The 14880-nt window shown below is 55.9% G+C and overlaps 6 protein-coding genes across 6 annotated transcripts; all 6 read left to right on the top strand.

Moving 5' to 3' along the window:
* Nucleotides 1–883: 883 nt before the first annotated feature.
* On the top strand, nucleotides 884–2131 carry och1 (alpha-1,6-mannosyltransferase Och1; the record flags this gene model as incomplete). Its single annotated transcript, XM_064802384.1, has 2 exons — nucleotides 884–2018; nucleotides 2070–2131. 2 exons carry the CDS (start codon nucleotides 884–886, stop codon nucleotides 2129–2131), a joined length of 1197 nt encoding a protein of 398 aa, XP_064659745.1.
* Nucleotides 2132–3117: 986 nt separating this feature from the next.
* On the top strand, nucleotides 3118–6957 carry ATP6V0C (V-type proton ATPase 16 kDa proteolipid subunit; the record flags this gene model as incomplete). Its single annotated transcript, XM_064802385.1, has 1 exon — nucleotides 3118–6957. One exon carries the CDS (start codon nucleotides 3118–3120, stop codon nucleotides 6955–6957), a length of 3840 nt encoding a protein of 1279 aa, XP_064659746.1.
* A 252-nt stretch (nucleotides 6958–7209) lies between these two features.
* On the top strand, nucleotides 7210–9694 carry LTR77_005137 (uncharacterized protein; the record flags this gene model as incomplete). The annotated part of the gene is made up of 3 exons (XM_064802386.1): nucleotides 7210–7325; nucleotides 7535–9562; nucleotides 9619–9694. The coding sequence occupies 3 exons, from the start codon at nucleotides 7210–7212 to the stop codon at nucleotides 9692–9694; spliced, it is 2220 nt and encodes a 739-aa protein (XP_064659747.1).
* A 620-nt stretch (nucleotides 9695–10314) lies between these two features.
* On the top strand, nucleotides 10315–12002 carry LTR77_005138 (uncharacterized protein; the record flags this gene model as incomplete). The annotated part of the gene is made up of 2 exons (XM_064802387.1): nucleotides 10315–10943; nucleotides 11255–12002. The coding sequence occupies 2 exons, from the start codon at nucleotides 10315–10317 to the stop codon at nucleotides 12000–12002; spliced, it is 1377 nt and encodes a 458-aa protein (XP_064659748.1).
* A 570-nt stretch (nucleotides 12003–12572) lies between these two features.
* Nucleotides 12573–13037, top strand: LTR77_005139 (uncharacterized protein; the record flags this gene model as incomplete). The annotated part of the gene is made up of 1 exon (XM_064802388.1): nucleotides 12573–13037. One exon carries the CDS (start codon nucleotides 12573–12575, stop codon nucleotides 13035–13037), a length of 465 nt encoding a protein of 154 aa, XP_064659749.1.
* Nucleotides 13038–14113: 1076 nt separating this feature from the next.
* Nucleotides 14114–14497, top strand: LTR77_005140 (uncharacterized protein; the record flags this gene model as incomplete). The annotated part of the gene is made up of 1 exon (XM_064802389.1): nucleotides 14114–14497. One exon carries the CDS (start codon nucleotides 14114–14116, stop codon nucleotides 14495–14497), a length of 384 nt encoding a protein of 127 aa, XP_064659750.1.
* Nucleotides 14498–14880: the final 383 nt, after the last annotated feature.

A 14880-nucleotide genomic window follows, 5' to 3' on the forward strand; every position in this document is an offset into this window, starting at 1 on the left:
TCCCAACCCAAGCGGACCGATAGGTGGACGTTTGTGTGTGTCCACCTGCAAATAGAAAGCTTAGCTTTAGCAGCTGCAGTTATGGTTATAGGCGGCCTGCTATTCGACCCGGCGCAGCACGATAACAGTCGTCGTAAGGCACGCCGTTGGTCGGAGAGGGCGAGAGGGGAGAGTCTCATATTAGTCGGGAGTATCACGTCCTGGTGCAACATTTCTGTGACATTGCGACCCGAAACAAAGAGAGAGAGGGAGGAAGAGCGTCGTCACCACCGCTACGCTCGACCCAACGTTCGTCCGCGATTATCTCCAAACTCTTTCCCTCTTTTTCTCGCGCCCGGTCAGACAGGACAGTGCATCGCTCCGGTAGCACCACGCGTCCTCGTCGGGGCGAGCAACCAACAAATACGACGACGACGGTCGACAGTGCTGCAGCTGCATCTGCACCTGCCCCATTCGCTTACTGGGGTTACGATTGGGATCTCAGCTTCGGTGGCTTGGGGAGGGCTCTGTCGAGGTATGCCTGACCTCTCTATTTTCGCCCATTACTTCATGCTGCCATAAACCACCTGCACTCTGCTGGTGCAAATGTCTTACTTCCCCCCTTCGATCATCAATGCACATTGTCCTTGCACGCAATAACCAGAAATCTAGACGCCGTGTACCCACAATAATAACACCTTCTGCCAACTCGATACATCCCTGGCTTCGCATCCGCGGAGCACCTCGAGACTTCTCCTCAACCAGGGCAGTCCCACTTCGCACCTCATCGCACATACATACAACAACACACACACACTCGCTTTCCCGCCCATCGTTCGAAAACCGACAGCGAGCTGGAATCGTCTGTCCCTAATAACACACCCACCCTCCAGCGTCTTCCAAGATGCTTACCTTCCGCCGCGCCCTCGTCGTCGCCGCCGTCATCCTCACCTGCTTCCTGTTCCTCAGAAACACCCATGGTACGCCGCCTGCGACGACCGCGGCCGTGCACAACTCACCCAAGCCGACAGGTACCTTTTCCGAGAACAAGGCCATCCAAGACACGCCCGCCCAGCAGCCCGCCCAGACCGCGCCCTCGAAGCCCGTATCCTCGACGTTGAAGTGGAATCAGGACGATGGCGGTAGAGTCGCCCTGGCGAAGAAGCCGCTGCAGCAGATACCGTTGGCGGATTTGAAGGCGCAGCCGTTGCGGAAGCAGTTGGCGTACTCGTTTCCGTACGATTCCGAGGGAAAGTTCCCGGCGTATATCTGGCAGACGTGGAAGCATACACCGGCGAGTGGGGATTTCGAGGAGGCTTTCAGACAACCCGAGGCGTCGTGGTCGGAGCTGCATCCGCAGTTTGTCCATGAGGTGATTACGGACAGTGTGGCTGTTCATTTGATCAGGCACTTCTATGCTAGTGTGCCGGAGGTCACGGAGGCGTATGAGGCGCTGCCGGAGGTGGTCATGAAGGCGGACTTCTTTCGCTACTTGATCTTGCTGGCACGAGGAGGCATCTACACCGACATCGACACCACAGCGCTCAAGTCGGCGGTGGAGTGGGTACCACCGGAGGTCCCACGAAGCACATACGGCCTCGTCATCGGCATCGAAGCCGACCCCGACCGACCAGACTGGCACGAATGGTACTCCCGCCGGATCCAGTTCTGCCAATGGACCATCCAAAGCAAACCCGGCCACCCCGTCCTCGTCGACATCGTCGCCTCCATCACCGAAGAGACCCTTCGCCGAAAGCACGAAGGCACGCTCGACGCGAAACACATGAAGAGCGTGATGGAGTTCACCGGCCCAGCAATCTGGACCGACACGATCTTCCGCTTCTTCAACAACCCGGAGTACTTTGACATGAGTACCAGCAAGGGCAATATTACCTGGAGTCACTTTACGGGTATCACGCATGCGAAGAAGGTGGGGGATGTGGTGGTGTTGCCTATTACGAGTTTCTCGCCGGGGGTGCAGCAGATGGGTGCTGGAGAGGAGGATGATCCTATGGCGTTTGTTAAGCATGCTTTTGAGGGTGAGATAACATCAAATATACAATGCGCAATGCGATGCTAACGTGAAGCAGGCACATGGAAACCAGAAAGTGAACGACACATCGGCGAGCAGCAGGAGCAGGCCGTTGCGTGAGCGCACAGCAAGCACGCGGCTGAATCGTCAGCACTGCGTAAGCGAAATGTATCAACCTATCCGCGGCGCAAAGCGGAAGGGCTGCCTGCGAGATGCAGCTCCACGGACCGCCAGCTCAACGCCGGCCCTCACGCGTCCGGCCTCGCGTGCTCGCTGCTCGTTACATCCGAGCCCGGCCTTCCAATCCCAGGCAGCTGTTTAAGAACCGCCGCCATCCGCTGTGGATTCCACAACACCTGCACACGTTCGCGAAAAGAGGGAGAAAGCTGGAGCCACGCGTCCCCGCCTCCGCGGAAGCAAGCATATACGCATGCATTGTACTACTGTTTTGTCCCGGGCGTTCATTTGGAGTGCGTGGGAAGGAAAGCGTGGTCGCTATTCAAGTGCTGAATAGCGCAATTCTTGTATTGTTTTGTTTTTTTTGAGCAAAGTATATCGAGCGATGCATGGCGCTGGATATTTCCATGGCTTGGGAGGAGGGAGGGATACAGAATAATAGCATTGGGGCATCGGGGCCAGACCTTAGCTTTTAGGGTGGTGTAGGTTATATGTAGGCATCAGGGTAGATTTGAGATGAGGAGAGAGGTTTTGGTTCGGATTGCTTCGCGTTACTGTGATGGTGCCTTGTCTGTGAAGCATCTGTAGAGTCTCGTCCACAATAGACATATTTCGTAGATCATTGGGAAAGGAGCTGATGAGTACTTTGAGGCGCTGTTCCTTGCCGACATTTTGCCGAGCGTGCCACTTCGGGGGTGTGCCCAGACTCTGGAATCTGGTTGCCTGCTGGACCTCAGGTCAGCGAGACCACCTAACTAGCTTTCAGGCCGCAGGATAAGGATGGCGAGAGCAAAACCACTCCTCACACTGCCGCACCCCGGATCGAGGACGAGATACAACATGCGGTCAGATAGCGATCTCTCCATACCCAGGAACCGGACATCTCTGAGCGACCGAAGACTGCCCGGCTTCTGATAAATAATGCGCCAATGGAATCCTACAGCAACGCGCAGTACGCGCACACCCGCACCTCGCACCTCACCAAACTCTACACCGACGCCAAAAAGAGCGCCCTCACCAGCCTAGAAGTAGTCCAGCCCAACACCACCCAGACCTTCACGGCCCTGCACCGCAAATACCGCATCCAAAAAGACCGCCTAATCACCTGGGGCCTCTCGTGGAGCGACGACGAGAAGGGGCCCGATGGCAATATCGACGAGTCCGTCGCCCGTGCGGGTTTGACGGAGACGGTCGACAGTGTGTTACGCAATATCAAGGAGGTGACTGATGAAGCCGAACGCATCAAAGCGGCTTCTGTGCCTGGTGGTGGGGTGGCGAAGGCCGGGGCGGGGGACAGTAAGTTTGTTGCTGAAGTGCCTTTTGATGAGGCGAGGTATGAGGATTTGCTCAGGGATTTGACGACGAGTATCGATACGTTGTATGATCTTTCCCGGTCAAGGAAGGCTTTGGCGAGGGGCGAGCATCCGACTTTTCAACCTGCGCCGCCGCCACCGCCTGCTGTTCCGACTGCGGTGGGGGATGAGAAGAAAGGGGGGAAGTTTGAGCTGGTGATGAAGGAGTCTTTGGGGAGGGTGCCGAGTTATGCTTCGAGCGCGAGGACTTTGGTGAATCCGCCGGCTTTTACTCGACCGAGTCTTTCGCCTTATGCTGGATTGCCGCCGAGGATTGAGAGTTCTGCTTTACGGTTGCCGGAGGAGGGACCGCCGCCGTATGAGAGCTTGGGTGTGCCGTCGACGACTCGGCTGGTTGGGCTGTTAGTGCGGTCGAGGGTGTCGGATGGGGTGAGGAATGCTCTCGGCAGCAGTGCGATGGAGGTCCCAGTACTGGTGGAGTTTGCCAACTTCGATCCGACGTATCGGGATACTGGAGTGCCGCCGCCGCTGCAACGACTGGAGTCGCTGGCGGCTACGTTCCAGCCTATGCGGTCGGAGTCGCAATCGAATTTAAGCTTGCTCGGGTACTTTGAGGATTTTCGACAACCTCGCATTGGGCTGGTATACGATCTGCCGTATTCGATCCAGAATCGGCTGCAGGGCACTTACGAGACTGTCGCTCAGAAACTTACTCCCATCAGCCTGCTTAAGCTCGTGCAGAAGGCCAACAAGCCTCAAGCGCCGAATAGCGATGTCGTCGTTCCGCCGCTGGAAGATCGCTTCTGCATCGCCTTGCGTCTGGTCGAGCAACTACAAGCTCTGCACTCACGAGAAGTGGCGCATGGCAACATCAATAGCAGCAGTGTCATCTTCACTACCACCGAGACTGAATCGCCAACAAGCCGGCACAAGCAAATGAGGTCGCCGCTTTGGGCTGCCTTTGACTTGTTCTCGAAATGCAGTGTCGAAGGCATGACCCGCACACAAAATTTGAACATCTACAAGCACCCCGAGGACCACCCGCAGAGTCCTGGACGGAGCATTGGGACGGATATCAAGTTTGATATGTACGGCTTAGCTTTGCTACTTCTTGAAGTCGGACTATGGACGCCTATCGGCGGGCTGTACAAGGCAAAGTACTCTCTGTCAGATTTCAAGCTGCGACTGGAGAAGCTCTGGATCCCGAAGCTGGCAGCGAAATGCGGATCAGGGTACATGCGTGCTGTACAGGCTTGCGTCGCTGCTGCGGATGATCTGGACCTCAGTCAGAGCGGACCGGTGATTGAGAGTGCCTACGAGTTGGTGCTGAGGAATATTCGACAATGCTGTCTGCTGGACGAGAGCATGTCCAATGACAAATCGTACCCAACTGAGAGCTTCCCAGAGACTGCGCCAACCGGCATCAAGAGAAAGCCGTTGCCTGGCGATGGTGGCATGCTTGTACGTCAACAGTCTGATAACCTTGAGCTGCAGCGGAAGCGGTCGATCGAGACGAACTTGTCTGGGGTGTCGTCTCGCCTTTCATCGCTGCCGAATTTACCAGCTTTTGTCGCGCCAGAGGCTCAGTTGCTCGCCTCTCCGAGCTCGATGGAGCCTGGAACAAGGCAGCAGTTGATGAGGTCTCGACTTTCGCGGCTCGAGAGCATTCCACAGGCTGAACCGGAGAAGTCGCAGTATTTCGCAAATCCGCCGTCTTTCAAGGAGTATAAGCAGAAGGTGGTCTTTCTGCAGCGGAGATGGAGGGTGCACCTTGCGAGTCGCCAGGCTGCTGCTCAACCTACCAGGCCTCAAGTCGACAGAAGTGTCGGAGACGACGAAGTAGCCGACCAGTCTACCAAGCCGAAGAGGCAGGAGTTCCCACAGCTACCGCTACCGCAAAGCGTGGTGGATGAGTGGCATAGCAAGACTTCCTACCAGCTCGCGAAGCTTGTCGAAAAGGCGCTGAAAGGCTCTCCAGAGTCCAGCTCCATTGCTCTGACAGCCTATGGCGAAACGCCTGAGACTGCTCGCCCTACTTTCCTGGTCTGTTGCACGTCGACTGCCAAGGTTAGGCACGTTCTGAAACGCCACTTCAAGTTCGATTCTTCAGTTTGTGACGTGCGGGTGAAGCGGGACGAGATCAGACGCTGTCGTCGACCAAAAGCCGATCATCCTGTGAGCTTTGCTAGGAGGAGTATGGCGTTCCATGATGGGGATGTTTGGGCCAAAGCGGCGAACCCGGACTACCAGCCTCGACCGATCTGCGGGGCTTCGATAGGAGCGTACAGAGATGACGAGCATCTGCCGCCGGTATCTTTTGGTGGCGTGATCTTGGTTGATGGCGTTTCGTACGGCATGAGTGTGCACCATATGCTTGAGGCGGACGATGACGATGATGAGGATAGTGATGAAGATGAGGATGAGTCCGATACTTCGAGTGTGAGGAGCTTCGACAATGTTTCGATCTCCTCTGAGTCAGAAGATGAGAGCACTGTGCGGCCGCCTTCGACTGTACCGGATACTCGATCTTCGACAGACGCGCATGAAGGCGACGCTCCCGGCATCGTACCGGGTGACTACGAAGAAGTGCCCATCACCCAGCCAGCCCTCGACGACGCAATCGAACTCGACCTCCACGTCGACGAAGAAGACGACGACTCCGACTCCGGCATCGATGAAGACCACCTCCTCTCCTACAAGCTCGGCCAAGTCCACGCCTCGTCGGGCCTCAAACGCACCGCCACTTCGCTCGAAAATGGGTTCCAAAGCATTGACAAATCCCTCCCACAGGAAATCGACTGGGCTTTATTCGAACTCGTGCCGCCCCGCATCAAACCTTACAACGTCGTCCGCGGCGGCGCAAGATATTGCTCGCTCAAAAATGGTTGTTCTCCCGACACCAACCCCGTCGACATCCGCAGCTCCTCGACTCTCGCGCAGGCGAAAGTCCACTGTCTCGGCCGCACGAGCGGATTAGCCAGCGGCACGATCTCGCACGCGATGGAGCTGGTCAAAATCCACGGCCGTAGCACGTTCTCCGCCTCCTGGGCCGTGGACGGCAATTTCGGCGTCGGCGGCGACTCCGGGGCGTGGGTGATCAGCAACGACGACGGGCGGGTTTGCGGACACGTATTGGCTTCACGGAAGGGCAGGACGTATATCTGTCCGATGGACTTGCTGTTGGAGGACATTAAAGCGACGTTGGGCGCGGGGAGTGTTACTCTGCCGGGTTTTGGGGGCGCAAGGGCGGAGGAGGATGCGGAGAGTCAGGCGCTGAGGGATGCGGTGAAGAGGATGCGGATGGGGGAGGAGAGGGGAGGGGTGGCATTGCGTAGGAGTGAGGGGAGGCCGGCGGGGAGGGAGGTGAGGAGGTCTAGGGTTGGGGGTGGGCATGGGCATGAGCATGGGCATGGCGAGATGGCGAGGGGGAGGGGCGTTGTTGAGGCGGCGGGTTAAGGCGATACCCGGGTTCAGGGTGGTTTGGTGGGTAGCATCTTGATTTTAGCAGTCATCTAGAGAGTCGCATTGCATTGCTGTGAGTTGCTGCTTGAGATCTCGTGTTCAAATTCGTGCCTTTCAATTTCCTCCCAATGTCGTTGAAAGTCCGAACTTCGGCCGTCTCGCTTGGAACCTCAACCACCTGCCTCCGCTTTCAAAAGCCGCACCGACGACGTCGCGCAACCCACCGGCGCCACCTTTGTGGAAAACATGGCGGACTACGAGGCCAGGAACGAGTCTGTCGAGTCTGAAGACAAGAAGGAGAAGGAAAAACGCACGAGTCGGGCTTGTCTCACGTGTCGGAAGCGCAAGTCGGCCTGTCAGCTGTAAGTGGACCACTTTCTATTGCACCACTCCTCGGCGCGGCGACGGCCGTCCTGTAAGGTCAAAGACAGCGGCTATACTGGACAAGGAACTGCTATTCTGTGCTGCACACGAGTATGCCGTCGGCAGCAGTGCCTTGCCTCTACCGCCGAACGACCAGAACCAGTCACCGAGCGCTTCAGTAGCCGACCACAGCTGACCATGCTCACAGACCAACGGTCGACGGCGTAGTTACCACCCCTTGCGCGCGATGCAAGTCCACCGGCCAGCACTGTGTCATCGGCGGCAGCAACCGTGGCGGCCGTCGCGTGCGCCGCAAGACGAATGACCAGCACACCTCGCAGCTTGGCGACGACACCAGCTACCTCGATGGCAGTCTGAGCGGCATACCAGAGTCGCCGGCCCAGAACAATGGACGGGATGGCTTCTCGAGCATGTCGGCGCACAGCATGCCAGCGCCGAATGCGATGATGATTGATCCGGCGCTGCAGCCTAATGGCGATGCCTCGGCGGGAGCAGACCCGTACGGTACGAGGGAGTCTTCGGCCGGTGCTGGATTTGCGTTCAATGACCTGCAGAATCCATCCGATGCTCTGGGGATTCTGGCGCAGATTGCTAGTAATGGCGAGAACGCTTCGACGTCTACTGTCATGCCGAGCGGGATGATGGGGTATCCGCAGCAGCATGAACTGGACTATGCTCTGGTGAGGAGTGGTAAGCTGTCGCGGTACAAGATCACGGAGCTGCTTCAGAGGTACAGGCAGTTCTACCATCCGTACTTCCCGCTGGTGCCGGCTGCTTCGCTAGACGCGGCGAATTTGGCGCACACGGCACGCCAGGAGCCGCATTTGCTTACTGCGATTCTGGTAATCGCTTCGCGGGATCTTATCGATGAGCCGGCGACGTTTAGTGCGTGCGCAGAGCACATGAAGTCGTTGGTGTCTGCTTTGGCGGCTGGTGGACCTGGGAACGTTGAGACGGTGGAGGCGCTGCTGCTGCTTGCCGAGTGGACGCCGTATACTGCCAGATCAGACGCTGGGCATGTTGGCCGTGGTGAAGAGGATCGCGAGGCATGGATGCATGTTGGTACTGCTCTACGCATTGGGTACTATCTTGGGCTCGACCGCTACTCATTTGCTGTCAGAGGTGACGACGTCAAGGATCCCCAGTGGCAGCGCAAGAGGCTGGTCTGGACAGCTTGCTACATCAGCGATCGCCAGATCAGCATTCGACTTGGACGGGCATTCTGGTCTCGCGGCCCGGGACCGCTCACTACATTGCGGAAGGAGGACTTCCCGATGCTGGCGCCCAAAGAACCAGGAGATGAAGACTTTGCGGGCATCTTCCAAGCGACTCTCGAGCTTACACTTCTGTTCTCGAATGTGCACGATGTGCTCTACTCCAATCCTGGCAACAGCATGCGCAGCCATCTGAGCGGAGGCTACATCAAGTACATCGACGACTTCAGGTCTGCGATCTACGGCTGGAAGAGTGTCTGGGGTACTCTGACCTGCTCTGCAAATCTCAAAGCTACGCTGTTGATGAGCTACGACTACTTGCGGCTGTACACCAATGCATTTGCTTTCCATGCAACTGTGAAGCGAGCTCTGCCTCTGACGCAAGGTGGACAGGGACAAGGCAACCGACAGAACAGCCACCCAGCCCCAGGCCGTGTCTTCTACAACAACGTCGGCGCCGTCGGAGATGCCCGCTTCATCTACGAGGGACTCGACGCCGCGAAGAGCTTGCTGAGCATGTTCAACACCTTCGTCGACCCAGAGAAGTCCTTACGCTTCATGCCCCTCCGCTTCTACCTGTACTCCGTCTACTCCGGCGTCTTCCTGTACCGCGCACGATGCGTCGGCGTCCTTGCAACAGACGAAGAACAGAGCGTGAGAAGCATGGTGCAAGAAACGGTCAATAGGCTCGAACGATCCGGCATCGGCTCTCACCACCCTGGCAGTCGATACTCTCAGCTACTTCGTCTGCTGTGGGACAAGGTCGAGCGCAAAGATCGCAAAGGTCCGACGAATTCTACTGCTACGTTGACGAACCCGTACAGGCCTGGGAGCAGCAGCACTGGTGGACCCACTCCGGTGTCTGATCCTATGCTGACGCAGGACTCGCCGGCTGTGACGGAGATGATGGGAGACTTTTCATGGACGGATCTGGATGCGATAGGGAATTTCGCTGTTAATGGGAATGGAGGAGCGATGGGGGATCTGGATTTCTGGTCTGGGTATGTTCGACATCTTTCAGCTTCTAACGATCATGCGGTTGCTGACATTGCGACAGGTTCTTGCCAGCGGACTCGAACAACTTCATGTTCGACAATGTCGCGGATATGGATGTGTGGAACGTTGGATTGTAATACTTCTGCGTCGTATTGAGCGGGCGCCGCAAGCGATGTCGTCGGTGAACGATTTCCCTCCGAAGTCGGCCTTTGACGGCATCTCATCTCCAACCTCACGTTGTCACCTCTATTCACTGTCATTCCATCTGTACTTTTAAGGAAGCGGCAATGGCAGCAAAGAGAGCTGCCTTGCTCATTGGCAAGATCACGCACTGTCGGGCTGAGTGGCAGAAGCTGAGCTCGTTAGTGACACTCAAGGTATGATAACCAAAGTACCCAATTGATGTTGCGAGGCTGAAGAAACTGCAGGAGTACGGTTCAGGCACTCGAGAAGACTTCATCAAGAAGTGCCAGTCTGGTGAATACGATGATGTCGTTGGCATATACCGTTCCAATGAGTCCACAGGCGTAACTGGCCCATTCAATCAGGAACTGGTAAAGGCACTGCCGAAGAGTCTCAAGTACATTGCTCACAATGGAGCTGGCTACGATAATATCGACGTCGCTGCGTGCACAGAGCGGAAGATTTGGATAAGTAGTACTCCAATCGCTGTCAACGATTCCACCGCAGACAGTAACTCACCATTCCCAATACTGAGATTGCCACACACTGACATCCACCAGCCGCCATCTTCCTCATGCTCGGCGCCCTCAAACGCGTCACCATCCCCTTCACCGCCGTCCGCAAAGGCGAATGGAGAGGCAAAGGCTTCGGTCTCGGCCACGACCCCAAAGGCAAAGTCTTCGGCGTCCTGGGCATGGGCGGCATTGGCCAAGCTTGCGCCGCGAGAGCGAAGCCCTTCGGCATGTCGATACAGTACCACAACCGAAACCGCCTGCCGCCGGAACAGGAGCAAGGGGCGAAGTATGTTTCGTTTGAGGAATTATTAAAGACCTCGGACGTGCTGTCGTTGAACCTGGCGCTCAATGCCAATACGCGGCACATCATCTCCACGCCGCAATTCGAGATGATGAAGGACGGCATCGTCATCATCAACACCGCACGCGGCCCGATCATCGACGAAGCGGCGCTCGTGGAGGCGATGAAGTCCGGGAAGGTATCTGCTGTTGGATTGGATGTGTTTGAAGAGGAGCCGAAGATCCGTCCGGGTTTGCTGGATAATCCTAACGCGGTGTTGCTGCCGCATATCGGGACGTCGACGTGGGAGACGCAGAGGGATATGGAGTTGTTGGTGCTGGAGAATTTGAAGAGTGCGGTTGAGGGGAAGGGGCTGGTGACGGGGGTGCCGGAGCAGAGGGGGTTGGAGTGAGTACGCGTGTCTCTATTAGTGTTGGCGAAGCAGATGCTGACTTGGGACGAGAAACGAGGGACGAACGAGCCGGTTGTAGAAGAACCATAGATTTTGTTGTATGGATTTCGCAACCAGTGAGTACGGGCTTCACTTCCAGAGCTTCGTCAGTGCCTTTCGGCACATCGCGATGACGATAAGTGACGTTCCTGTGAAGATCAAACTCACTTCAGTTGACTTTCTGTCACGTGTTCCAACTTCTTACTTTGCTTCATACATCAAGCTTGGCTGATTGCTTTCCACATACACCCACTTCTCGAAGTTCCAGGCACCACACTACAGCAACAATGCTCGGACGGCTCAAGCAGTCTTTGCGGCCATGCCGCCTGCTGAAGCTCCCGGCAGAACTGCGCAACAATATCTGGCGCCAGGCATGCGAACCATGGGACTCAGAATCTCTTGCAGAAACTCCGCCACCTAATCTCGACATTTCGGGACTCGCACGCAACTCCACATTTCGCAGACCACGGCCATCAATTACGCGCACATGTCGTGAGATCCGCGAAGAGGCCTTATCACTATTCTACGCCTTCGGTACTTTTGTTATCCATTCTCCACTATCCTTTGTGCCCGAGGCCCAACTAGAGGCGCCCGCTGAGACCTGGTTCAAGGCCATCGGCAAGCGCATCCACCATCTCGAGCAGATCACCCTGGTCACACATCTTCCCTGGAATTTGCACTTCTGTCTCGCCATAATCAAGCTCACCATCGTCAAAGGAGACATCAAGTTCCAGGTGATCTGTCTACGTCACCACAATGATGATGACGACAAGGGATACGTCACACAGCGCAGCTCACGTGCGGACGAGCAGTCCACTCTCCTCGAGGCTGCTTTTGCAAAGCCTGCTCTCACTCGGTCAGCAAGGATCAAGGCACGGTCTCCCGGTTTCGACGCACACGAGTGGGTATCCATCCTGCAGAGGCTCGTTCACTCCATCGAGAAGATGAACACCATCATCAACTACCTCGATATCATAGTCTCCTCTCCAGGAGACGTCCTTTCACCGTATCCATGAAGCCGCCTTCAACTGCTTTCGTGCAAAGATGGAGAGCAGACAGGTACGATCTGCCTTGTGGCACGAAGACACAAGAGACTCCAAGACTGACACCACGTGCAGTTGTTGACAGCAACTCATAGATGGAAGAAGCATGCTCAGTCCTGAGAAAGGACGACTTCCACCCTTGACAGTCTGGAAAGCCACTATGGCTGTGAAGATGTTTCGTTTTCGAAGGCCATGCAGCAGCGGCTGCAGCAGGAGTATTATTGGAGAGTCAGGGCTTAAGCATTCCGGAAAGTCTTCTTGCATTGGCGATACAGGGCACGAAATAGGTAAGAGTTGCAGGATATGGCCAAAGCGGTGGACTGGAAAATTTGCCGGTGGCCTGCTAAGATCATGTGGAAGCAGATTGAGTAATCATTCTACATCATGCAGCATGGTCACCCGATTTCGCAACGCCAATGTTCAAGCTTCCTCACTTCATCGGTATCTCTCAATCGACCTCTTTCCTTACTTAACATTCTCCCCACCTCAAACATCTTTCTCGCTCCCTGCTTTGAGATATGTTCACCACCCCGCCGTCGCACAATGGCCCCTCCAAGCCCAACACCACCGGAGCAGCCATGCTACCTCCTCAAGCTCTCCGCAGAACTGCGCAATCAGATGTGGGCTCTCGCCTGTCTTCCACCGCGACTCACGGACATCGAACTCGGCTTCCCTTCACGGGACCGCCGCATCTCGCAAGCTACAGGCTTCCGGAGAGAGCAACCAGCAATCACTCGTGTATGTCAGCAGATCCGCAATGGGGCCTTGCCGCTCTTCTACGCAAATGGTCCCTTCACAGTCTTCGGCCACGGTACTCACATCCAGAGCAGGTTTAACGACTGGGTGAAGGCTATCGGTGACAACGTGCACCATATCGAACAGATTACCATCTCGACAACTCTGGATGAAGGCTTCAGTGGCTTCCGGGTTCACGTGACGCTCTCAGTTGAAGGTGGCCAAGTCGTGTGCAAAGCAGTGCCATGGATTCACGAACCGACCAGGACGTGATCAACACAATGGGGTGACTGGCTGGCTGATAAGTTGGAGGATGACATCCGTAAAACCGCGCTCAAGAAGCCGAATTCGCTTATGCATCAGCCGCCACGTCTCGCGCAGCAAGAGTGGATTGCGATAATGCAACAAGTGATTGCTTGCATCCGGCGTGCAGACCTCGAAGACACCTTCGCCGCTCATGCGAGGGACTTCGGCTTTAAGGCACGCGGTATTAAATGTCAGTGGCAGTGGAGGTCTTGAGCTGGCGAACATGGTGATCTCAAGACAACCAAAGGAGCACAGGCAGTCACTGAAGAGAACAACGTACTGAAGGCAGCGACATCCCAATGGTTTGCCACTCGTCCACCTATGCTGCCATACCCACTGGCACCGGCACACCTCACTCCTACGACAACAACATATCACGCGACCGCCGATGTGTTCAAAGCATCTCGATTTTCAACCACCCATCCAGCCCGCGCGCAGCTGGCCCCTAATACGCAACGACCGGATCGACATCGTCACAACAGGGACCGATCCAAGCCTATCTCGCGGCCCTCTCCTCACCAGACCACAACCAGCTGTCTTTCGCACATACCGGCAATTCCCACCGGAAGGACTCCCGCTGCTCTACGCATTCAGCGCCTTCATGTTGTTTGGTCTTTCTATGGTTGTTGGGGCACTGAGGCATTGCTTGGGCAGGTCCGTGAGGAGGCGAATCCAGCGGGAGCAAGGAAAGGCACTTCAGGCCCTCAGTGAGGAAGTCACATGCTTGGGATCGAGCAGGAAAGACACAAGTTCTGGAAGGGGAAGGAGAATCCCCTAGCATAGCAAATGCGGACGTCATGACCACGCGCTTGCCTTCACTCGTGACTTTGTTCTGTAATGCTGTGAATGATGTCTAGCTTTCTCGCATGTGAAAAGTGAATGTGGAAGGTGCACAGACCACCTGAGGTTCCTATATCTTCTGCGAAGCAGGTAGCGGTAGATAGACCAACCAACTCATACCTCACAACTTCTTATACCTAATTTCCTCACCGCACATCCACCTTCCAACCTCTCCAACGAACTCACCATTTCGTCACACCAACATGGCGCCTCCACCAGACCAGCCATGCTACCTCCTCAAGAAGCTCCCGGCAGAACTACGCAACGAGATCTGGACACTGGCTCTCGCCTCTCAAACCGAGCACGACGATTCTTCAAACGATTTATGGGTCACAGAACGACCAAATGCACCCATCTCGAGACGACAACCACCCATCACGCTCACCTGTCGCCAAATCCGTGACGAAGCTCTGCCATTCTTCTACGCCACCGGCCAATTCGTAGCATCCGGTTACATCGAAGGAGTCATCCACCGCCTCGAGAGATGGCTCATCGTGATTGGGGACGTGCACCATCTCGAACAGCTCACCATCGCGACGAGCCTCACGGAATATCACCACGACCTGCCAGTTCTTGTGGAGATCTAATTGTGCGACGAGAAGCTGACTTTCACCGTGCGCCCGATATTCGCAACCAACGACAAGAGGAGCTGGACGAGTAAGTGGGCGACCTGGGCCACTCGAGGTCTCGCATCCGCAATTGTTGCTCGCAAGTTCGTCAAACCGATCATCACGGCAGAGGAGAAGCCTGGTTCGGCTGCCGTAGACTGGCTGGCTATCGTTTCGGTGGTGAAGGAAAGCATTGATGGGCTTGCTGAGACTTGTTCGAACCAGCGGTGCCGAGACGAGCTTGGGTTCGGGAGGGGTAGGGTCGTACTGTGCAGAACGTGGTGGAAGTGCTCCTACCTGGGATAAAATTGAGCAGTCGGGAGAGTATGAGAAGGATCTTGGGTGTGCGACGTCAACATGAA

This window comes from Saxophila tyrrhenica (genome assembly GCF_035928015.1).
Source record: "Saxophila tyrrhenica strain CCFEE 5935 chromosome Unknown scaffold_7, whole genome shotgun sequence".
Lineage (NCBI taxonomy): Eukaryota > Fungi > Ascomycota > Dothideomycetes > Mycosphaerellales > Extremaceae > Saxophila > Saxophila tyrrhenica.